The sequence below is a fragment of the Mus caroli genome, chromosome 6, assembly GCF_900094665.2.
Source record: "Mus caroli chromosome 6, CAROLI_EIJ_v1.1, whole genome shotgun sequence".
NCBI classification, from domain to species: Eukaryota; Metazoa; Chordata; class Mammalia; order Rodentia; family Muridae; genus Mus; species Mus caroli.
Genome location: NC_034575.1, coordinates 85,000,207 through 85,010,320, shown reverse-complemented (window position 1 = coordinate 85,010,320; position 10,114 = coordinate 85,000,207). Strand labels below are relative to the sequence as shown.

The following is a 10,114-nucleotide window of genomic DNA, read 5'->3' as shown; positions in this document are numbered from 1 at the left end:
CCATGGGTGTGTCAGCCCCTTGTGGGAGACAATAATTAAACCCTAGCCTTCACCAACCCTGGCCAAGTGTGTCCCCCATGCCTGCAGCATATGACTACCCACTACTCCTGAACCTGGTCACTGTCTTCAGGATAGCTAGAAGAGGTTCAACAGAGCAGCAGCCTGTGCAGATGGAACAGGCAGCANCCTGATACAGCCTCACCTAGGTTTCCCCTGAGACAGCCCATGTCTACCGCCCAGCCTCAACTGGACAGCAAACCCCTGCCTGCACTCCACCAGATCATACTGCAGCTAGTCCTGTCCCTGAATCCTGGCCTCAGACACTCCCCACCTGCACCTATGCCCCAGCTCACTGTGGTCCCTCAGGGTCCCTTCCAGGCACACACTCATGCCTGCTTTGCTCCCCTGCTCTCTGTACAATAGCTCACAGCAGGTGCTTGCTGACACACTAGGTAAGGGAACAGCACTGCTGAACTGCAGCCCTGTCTCTGGGGTGTGCACCTGTTCTCACCACACACACAGAGAGCATCTATGCAGATGCACTCACATGCCGCTCTGTGCCCTCTGCACACCCACCTCCACTACCACGCACACACAGAAGGTGCAGGTGCTGCCACATTAGCGTGCCGAGGCCTGGCCATCACTCACCCAAAGAAGCCACGGAGGAAGGCCACATAGATGAGCGGTGCAAAGAAGCTGAAGTACAGGAAGGTGGTGGCATCTACACAGCTGTGGTAGGGAGCAGGTCAGCACGGCCAGAGCCCGTGCTCCTGCCCCAACCCCAAGCCTTGCCCAAAGGAATGAGGACCCCTCTGCCACAGTGGTGGNCACTGTACCCCATGCCCACCCCACCCCCATGGTGGGCACCCTCTTACCAGAGCCCCACAATGATGTTAGCGCAGAGCAGAGCACTCCCNAAACCCTGCAGCAGGTTGAGTGTGGCCAGGATGCCTGCATACACGTAGAAACTCCTCCGTGCTGGGGGACAAGGGTCATGGGTTCTGAACCACCCTACCCTCCAGGNCTACATATAAACCTTGGCGTTTTGCCCCTTCCCAGGGCTTCCCAGATGCAGGCTGGGAGCAGGCCAGTACCCTCATACCCCCACCCCAGCAGGTACTCACAGGGCAGGGATACACGCTCCTTCAGTGGGGTCTTGGGGAGAATTACCACCAGTGAGTAGACCTGCAGAGATAGGGGTGACAGGGAGGCCGGGCCAGGCCAAGCTACTTCACCTGCCCCCAGGGAGCACGCCAGACCTCACCAGGAAGAAGAAGCAAGAGCTGACGAGCCAGAACTGCCGGCCACCGTGGCCATAGATGTTGAAATCCTCAGCTGAAAGATGGGAGTCAGGGTACAGGATCTCCAAGGTCCCCTGTAGTAGGCGAGGAGGCCAGCTCAGTCCTACCANTGAAGCCTCTCTTGGCTTTCCCTTGCACAGCTCAGAGCTCTCCTGCATGCCAGGCCCTACCCCTGCCTATGCCTTGGCCATGCCCACCCACCTAACTCCAGGGGCAGCTCAGACCCTGGCTGAGTCCTTTGTGGGCAAAGCCTAAGGACAGCCCTATCCCACCTTAAAACAACAACACGCCCATCGTATATCCTCTCAGGCTGCCTGTCCAGGCACCAGCTCTCACACATTTATAGCTTTCTCGAGCTTCACCTATAGTCTGTGTCTAGAGAAAGTGGACCCTGCCTAGTCCATGTGACTCCTTAAGAACACATAGTTTAGAAACGTGACCCTCGACCCTACCACCACCACATACCTGGGTGACTGAGTAGGCCAGAGACAATACTGTGGTGATAGCCAGCACCCGCTTGATGCTGGACTTGCTCTCTAGGTGACCTATAAGGTACAGGGGTGAGTCAGCCCCTTCTTCTAGGGGCCATCTCTGGGTCACTGCAAGAAGGGTAGGGAGAGTGGGCCCGGGTCCAAAGACACATACCAAAGGCAAGACCCAGGATGATCACACTCAGCTCAATGGCCAGCAGGAAGAAGCGGGTGATCTCCCACAGGATCTGGGGCACAGAGAGGCACAGGGTCAACTAAGGGTGGGCTCCACCCAGCTAGATGTCCCTGAGGATCTCCAACAGGATGAGGGTACAGAGGGCACATCGTATCCTCCACCAGACTGGCCGCCCCCGCACACCTTGTCAGCAACTGTCGCAGCATCAGAGGCGCTGACTGTCATAGAAACCACAGCCCTGGCAATGCCTACCAGGGCTACCACAAACACCTGCAGGGCAAGAGAAGGACAGAGTGCTGGGTCAGGACCAACAAGGCTTTGCTTCNGCAGGGTCCACTCAAAAATAGGAGGTTTTAACTAGANGAGGAAGGGGGCAGGGAGGGTCCAATACAGGCTTCAGGCACGGACAACTCCACTGCCGCCCACCCAAGGGACTGACAGTGACCTGTGGTTAGAGAACCAGGCAGCTGGGGTTCCGGCCTATCCCTGCTGCTCCCCTGCTCTATGACTTAGGAAAGCCAGCCTCTGCCCAGTCCCCCACCATCTCAGAGGACACCAGCCTCACTAGCCTGTTAGTGCCTTGAGGCCATGTCCCCNGCTCCCAGTGTTCCCCAGGTCATGTCTCCTTACATGCCCACCAACCACTAGTGAGAAGCTCAGAGCCTGACCACAGAAGGGACCAGGGAGCCACTCAGCCCTTGGGACGACGTCTGAGAGTTTCAGTGTGGGGACATTCCAGTCAGTCTCCTCTCCTTGCAGAAAAAAAGAGCCTGGCACTCTAGAATGGTCACCCTTAGAGCCTCTGCCTCATGTACAGCTTTCTCCATATCCTAAAAGCAGCATGCATAGAGCCCACCAAAGGCTGAGACTACAGGCCTCCCTCAGGTGAGCCTGCTGCAAAGACATTACCTAAGTGGAGGAATGGTGGACTGAACCTAGCTACTGTGTATATTTTTCCTCACCCAGCGTTCATTGCACCCCTCTAGTGCCAGCTCCTAGTTTCCCATAGGAATCTCCTGGCTCCCTCAGTCAGCATGGTCTACCAACCTGCCCCAACCTTCCCTTTCCTTGCTAGCCTGTTATTGACTCAGGCATGAATGTGGGATCCTAGGTAGACCAATCCATGCATAGTTTAGGGTTCCCCTAGCAGCCAGGGAAGAGGGGCTCCCTGGTGCAGCTGGAAAAGCCAGATGAGTTCCCGTCTGTCCTCAGCATCATCTCTACAGGGAAAACCAAATGCAGCGGAGGGCAAGAGGACAAGCCCTTGGCGAGCCCCTGATCCAGCCGCAGGGAAGGCACGCTCACTATGGAAGCAAGTCACTCATTTCCCTTGTATGCTTAAAGCAGAGATGGGCTTTCTCTCACTGATGGGAGGGAACTCACCAGGATGTAGAAGGTGATAAAAATGGGGCTGGAGGTGACACGGATCTTGGCCCGAGCTAAGGGAAGCTTCCAGAGCAGGAAGATGAAGAAGAGCACATTGGGAATGAGCAGCAGGAGGTCCCAGTACCGGACCCTGCAGGGGGCACAGACACTGGCTCACTGGGGAAGTAGGGACACATTCCTTGGCCCATAGCACCCTGAGAGCCCACCCACAGCCCTCCCTCAGTGGGGCCAGGAACCCTACCTGGAGGAGCCGATATCCTCATATAGCAGCAGCAGGCACTGGTGGGGCTCACTGATATTGGATGCTGGGGGCGGTGGCCACGCTGTGCTTCCATTGGCCTCCTGCAGGCTGGCCATTCCACCGGCAGTGGCCCTGAAGACAAGCCCATGTGGTTAGGGCACAGAGCCCTGGCCCTCCTGCCTCCGTCTAAGGCTACCAGGGAAAACCAAAATGGCAGCACAGAGTGCAGGCAGTACTAGGACTCACTGAGCAGGAGGCTGGGAGAAGGGGGTTCTTAGCTCCACACAGGGCCTGCTCTCTCCTCTCAGGCTCTGCCTTAAGCCTCTGCCCCTCCAGATACACAAGCCATCTCCAGTTACTGAGCATCATGTGCCAGAGAGCAATGACGGGCAACATCCAAATTGTTCTTCCAGAGATGAAGGAGCTCNGAGATTGGTCCCCAGCCTGCTTCTGCCACTTGGCCTCCTGGTGCTTCAGTGTCCCCTCTGAAATGGCACTGAGACTAGTGAGGCCATGGTGATGGAGAATGCCCCAGCAGGACTCTATTGGGAAGGCTAAGTGATATGCTCCTAATTCCACCTTGCAAACCCCACCCACCATCTGATCTGAGGCCACACACCTGCTGAGGTCCTCAAAGGAGCCCAGGACCCTCTCTGCTGCACTGCAAAAGTAGCTGCAGGTNGATGGGACACCTGAANCACACAGAGGTCTCTAGGCACAAAGAGGGCCAAAGAGGTCATCTGAGAAGGTCAGGCTCCCCAGAGAAGCTGGAGGCCAGAGTAGCCCAGAGGCCAGTGTCTTTGTGGCAATTTGGGGAGGAAAGTCTGACATTCAGCCTAGAGGATGAGAGAGCTCATGATCTGGGGTCCCAGGAATGTCTTGGAGGGAAAAGACTAATGGTGGCCAGAAAACCCTAGATGAGGAACCTTGGTGAGAGGACTGTGTAGGGATGGTAGTGGGGCCTCCTGCAGGACAAGCTGAGCCTCGGGACTCATAGGTAACTGTATTCTGATCAGTGATCTGAAGGGAATCGCCTCTATCCAAAACAGCCAGCAGCCAGGCAAAGGTAGTGCACGGGTGAAGCAGTGTCAGCTGTTGACCACAAGATGGCAGTAGAAAGAATGAGCCTGAACTGCGGCAAAATGAATGGGCCTCCCAAATGGGATGTGGGTGGATCCAGACTCAACAGAGCCATACACGTGACCAATACAGAAACAGGCCGGGGTTGANTCTGTAGACCGGGAGGCACACTTCGTCCCAGACACTCCTTCCTCCAGACGTGGGTGCACGAGCTTGTATACTGCCAGGAACACTTAAGAAATCTTTTCAGAGGAAAAGGTCATGGCTTGGGGACCTACCTGTCTGTGGCAGGAGTGGCAAAGAGCTTGATGCCCCCTGTTCAGTGTCAGCAGTAACTTAAAAGGAGCATTGTGGTCTACTAACTCTAAGCAGCAGCAGGAAGAGGCGGGGCTTGGGGGGAACTTGGNGACACCCTGGATTTGCAGGGTCATTACACTCTAGTGCTGTCTTTGCTGAAAGGGACAGGAAACCTCTGAGCAGGCAGCCAAGACCCTCTCCTCAGCCTTCTCTGATTTGTTACACCTCCAGCTTTCTGATGGGGAGGAGCAAGGAGGGAAGTATGTCCCTGGTTCCTAGTAGGGCATTTCCACTTTTTTCCAGTCCTGACAATCGGCAAAGGTGAAGGGAGCAACCATCCTCCACCCACGCACCCTCTGCTTGCCCAGCAGATCTGACCATGTGGTTGGTATAACCAGCAACTCACTGGACTGCTCAGGTGTGGGTGGGNCAGGGCAGGCAGGGCTTACTCTCCTGCCGGCTTCCTCCCAAGGATGGGGGTGGGAGTGGGGAGACACAAACCTTTGTACTTAAAAAGCAAAGTTCTGATAAGGGCTGAGAAGACAGTGGAGTGGTTCACTATGACGGGAACAGAGCNCAGACAAGCCTCCAGGACCCACACGTCTTACCAGCAGAACCCGGGATTTCAGTCTGCTTTCTCCAGCTTCCCCTGAAGGAGGCACTGGCCACGAGGACACCAAGAGAGTGCAACTCGCCAGCTTCAGGTTGTGCCCTTCTTCCTTCTTCCTTCCCGTCAGCCGGAATACTGATGTGCCGATAGGAACAAGAGCAGCCATGTTAGACCGTGAGGTAGAAGTAGGTCTCTCCATGCATGCCCAAGGCTGCTTCCACAGCCAAACGAAACAGTGCAGTCCTCTATCTAGTTACCATGGCCTTGTGTCCCAGTTAAGGCTGAATTCCAGGAAACATAGGAAGGTTGATTTGGGCTGGTGTTCTGTCAAGAGGACACATGACTGGGGAGTCAGCCTTGGAAACTCTGGATAAAGAACATTCCTCAGAGAGAATGGCAAATACAAAAGTTCTGAGGTAGAAACAGACTTGGCCAAAGACAAAAAAGACTAGNCCAGGGCGGCTGGAAANAGAAACACAGTTGGTAAGGCTGGGTCAGATGGGGTGGCACACCTATAACATGATTTCACTNTCGGTACTGAAAAGGCTCTTTCCAAAGACCCCATGTCACATGGGTGGGGTCCCTTAGGCCACTGCAGAGAATGGACAGGTCTATGGAGAAGGTGGGATAGGGCCAGGCAGCCAACGGGCCCACTTTCCCGAGGATGCTCTGTCTACAGACTTAGATGGGATTAGCTCCATACAGCACAAATGTCAGGAAATGCAAGCATATTCAAATCCAGCCAACCAGAAAGTCCCAGCACCCTGCTGAGGTCAGCGGGCCAAGTGTGACTCTGGGCTGGGGCCCTGGAGAGAAAACTCACAAAGAGCAAAGTCACAAGGTGGATGCAGAGAGAAACACTGGACTCCTAGTAACCCCTGGATTCTGCCACATATGACACCCATCCTTCCCAGTCATAAGATGGCCAGGTCCCCTTCACTACCAGGGTGTTTTGAGTTTGACTTCTCAATTTTCCAAATAGATCAGATGTTTACTTATCTTGCATTGCTGGACACTGGATCTATGCTAGGCAAGCACTGGACAATGAGCAGTGAGACTTACGTCATCACTTTTGAGACAGGGTCTCCCTATGCTGCCCATGTTGCCCAGCCTTGAACCTGTGATTCTCCTGTCCCAGCTTCCTAATAGTTAGGGTGGCAACAGGCTTGTGTCCCCAGGCCTGGTTCCCATCTCCTGTAGGTTATGGAATTGGCAAGCCAGGCTAGGATGGCATTCCTGGCCCTGCCTCCTGCTTGCTGTGACCTTTGATGAGTGAGTCACTTCCCTTCTGAGAGTCACAGGGACAATCACAGCTACCTAGCAAGATTCTATGACAGTCAAAAAAGGCGAGCTGTGAAAATGTCTACCAAAGGGCTGGAGAGACGGCTCAGCGGTTAAGAGCACTGGCTGCCTTTCCAGAGGTCCTGAGTTCAATTCCCAGCAACCACAAGGTGGCTCACAACCATCCCATCTGTTATGAGATCTGATGCTCTCTTCAGACATGCAGGTGAACATGCAGACAGAACACATGAATACATGAGATGAATACAGAATACATGAGAGAGAGAGAGAGAGAGAGAGAGAGAGAGCACACAGGCAACAGGTTGAAGGAATAAACACAGGGTGAGGGTAGAGGTCTGCCCTTGGAATCAGGAGTGGGGGACCAGAGGTGTGAGCTGCCACCTGTGACACTTCTCTGTAGGATTGGAAACCCATCCCTAGGAGTCACAATGTTCACAGATGTGGTGACCCATAGTTCAGCTGTCCCTTACAGAGCCCAACATCATAGCCACTTCTACACCTAGCAATAGCTCAAGGTACTCCTTTCTACCTGAGTAAGTGGACAAACTCCCGACCTAAAATACCCCTGCTCCAGCAGTACTGGGGCTGGGAGGAGGTCAAGTTCACTGCACTGTCATGACTGTGCTCCTGAAATAACTGAAGTAATGATAACAAACACATTAGGACACTCTTCCAGGGCACAGCCTCCATGCCCTGTGCTTCCTTCTTAGGAACACTGGACAAGCACCATCAGGACCCCAATCAAAGGAGGAGCAGGCATGGCCCAGGGGATCCACAGACCCCACCCTCTATCCTAGGGCCCAGGGCTTCTCCCCCAGATCTTCTGGCCTTGGGCACATGCAATGATAGAGAAGTGAAAGGAGCTGGCCCACCAGGGAAAAGAGGAAGTAGAGGGGGCAGACTGGGACAAAGAAGAGCTATGACATCTTGAAGGAGCAACAGAGCATCATGGAGGAGCCCAGGCCTCTGGGGACCGAGGGAACTGAGGTAAGGTTTCTTCCACCCGTGAACCTGAAAGGGCAGCTCTGACCTCAGCGCATTCTCCAGAGGCCAGGCTCCTGCCCACGACTCAAGCCTCGCCTTCCTCCTACCCTCTGTGGCTAGCTTGCTGGGCCTAGGTGGGACCTATTCGGACACCCCAGACACCTCCCCAAGGGCCTTCTCTCCCTGCCCTGGGAGAGGTTGAGAGAGCTTGTCTTTCCCATCTGTGCAATGGGATTGCCCAAACNTTCTGAGTTCTTTTATGGGATTCCTACCCAGTAGAAGGTAGCAGTGCGAGCAGCCCCCCAAAGTTCTCTCCCTTCCCTCCTAGGCTGCTAAGCCTCTAAATCTAGCTGCAGAGCAGCATAGGAAATCCCCAGAGGATAGAGGCTAAGTTCCATGCCTCTCTGAATCTGTCAGCCTCGGTGATAGAGAAGAGATTGTGTCCTAAGAGGCCACTGTGGGCAACAGGAAGAAGGGATGGTCCAGGTGACCTGCCCTCTGCCTCCTGACAATCCTTTTTGCCCTTCTTTAGCCACGAACTTATAGCTCCCCTACCTCAGGGGCCTTTGTGTTTGCTTACCCACAGCTTGATCCCATCATTTGACTCATTACCTCCCCCTCTAAGTGGACTTTAGCATCTCTAGGCCACCTGGCTGTTGTTCTTTCAATGATTGTTTTTAAAGATAGGGTCTCATTGGGCCCAGGCTAGCCTCCAACTCTGCAAATAGCCAAGGCAGATCTTGAACTTCTGATTCCCCCCTGCCTCCACCTCCCTGATTCCTCCACCACCACCCAGTTCTTTGGTGTGCTGTTTATAGAACTGGGACTCCGTGGGCAGCAGGTGTATTTACATGCTTTGTGTCTTGTCTGTCCTAGGTCTTGTGACCCAACCCTCTAGAACAGGTAAGATCTCAAAAAATGCTATGACGCGCACACATTTCCAGCACAATGCAACCAGGCTGGACAAGGATTGGGGGTGTCTGGACCCCAGACNCCACCACCCCCTCCTCGCCACGGAGCTAAGAGGAGTTGCCCTTCCTTCCGCAAGGCCAGGAAGGCAGAGGCAGAGAGCATGGGCTGTCCTTTCCGGCTGCCGCTGAGCTCTGGCTGCACCCGGAGCGGCGGGTGTCCAGCTCCATCCAGGATCCGGTCCTGACCGCTAGGGTCCCCAGAAACTTCTCAAAGGTTGTCTTGCGGCTGTACCCCAAGTGGCACGGGGACAGGAGACGGTAGGCCCGAGCCCNAAGAAGGAGCAGGGCAGGGCCTCCTCGCTAGCTTGGCGGAGCAGGAGATGAGGACCCGGCCGCGCTTACCTGAGAGCAGGGCTGCGCAGGCCGCGGGACTCCGACCCCTGCGAGGTAGCGAGAACCGGGGAGCGTCGCGCAAGAGCCGCAGCTGAGGTGCTACGTGGATCGGTCGGAGGTGGCCGGACGCCGCCAGCGCGCAGGACTCACGGGACCCGCGGACTTCCCCGGTCCTCCCCTGGCAGCGGCGACTCTCAGGCGCCTTGGCTAGTGTTTTTCGTCTAAGCAAAACTGTGAAAACAGTCACAACCCCTGTTTGTGGCACTCATCCCCGCCCCCTCGGCCTCCAGCAGCCTATCCTAACGGGATCCCACCCACAGGAGTGGAACAGACCAATAAAATTCCTCAGATGGGCGAGGCGGCCCGCGGAGCTCTTAAAGGGACTGCAGTCAAAGCAAAGCAAAGTGTGGGTGACGGAAACTTCAAAGAGGAGAATTTTTTCTGCACAGCTTACCCCTAAAGCGTTTCGGGAAGCGCACTGAGCACGTTCTGCCTTTGCCCCGCATCTTTCTGCGGACAGCTCCAGTCCTCCTACCGGGTCGCCCTATGCCTTTGAGGATGGCGCCTAAGGGACCGGCGCCCCATAAATAGTGACCTCTGGTCACCTGGACTGGGAAGGAGGGAAGGAAGGGCATCCCTTCCTCGGACGCCCTATGCTTGCCCACTTCAAAGGGATCTGGCGTTTACAGGGCTCCAGTCCTGGTCTCAGTCACCCTGAAGGCTGGGTGCTATTAGTGGCGTTTTGCAGAAGAAACCTGAAGGGGTTAAGGGAATGAGTCCAAAGCCATCCAGCTAGGAAGTGGCCAGACCAGATCTCCTGCTTAAGTAGGTGCCTTCCAGAGGGACAGTCTTCCCTGTCTGTCGCCTTCCCTCCCTGTGGGACACCCCCAGGGCAACTTGGAGGCCTCATCTCAGATCACCTGCTTACAAGTGCACCTTTGGC

At 55.2% G+C, this 10,114-nt stretch overlaps 1 protein-coding gene across 2 annotated transcripts; it reads right to left on the bottom strand.

Annotated features, from left to right (window-relative positions):
- Positions 1–82: 82 nt before the first annotated feature.
- On the bottom strand, positions 83–9,450 carry Tpra1 (transmembrane protein adipocyte associated 1). Of its 2 annotated transcripts, XM_029478937.1 has the most exons (12): positions 9,181–9,450; positions 5,580–5,716; positions 3,841–4,079; positions 3,595–3,726; positions 3,351–3,483; positions 2,151–2,237; positions 1,947–2,019; positions 1,767–1,846; positions 1,265–1,375; positions 1,125–1,185; positions 876–978; positions 83–729 (listed from the first exon to the last, which is right to left on the bottom strand). In XM_029478937.1, exons 4-12 carry the CDS (start codon positions 3,708–3,710, stop codon positions 645–647), a joined length of 849 nt encoding a protein of 282 aa, XP_029334797.1. In that variant the 5' UTR covers positions 3,711–3,726; positions 3,841–4,079; positions 5,580–5,716; positions 9,181–9,450; the 3' UTR covers positions 83–644. The 2 variants fall into 2 exon arrangements, with proteins under 2 accessions (XP_029334797.1, XP_021020540.1); XM_021164881.2 differs by lacking the exon at positions 3,841–4,079 and having other exon boundaries at positions 84–729; positions 9,181–9,449.
- Positions 9,451–10,114: the final 664 nt, after the last annotated feature.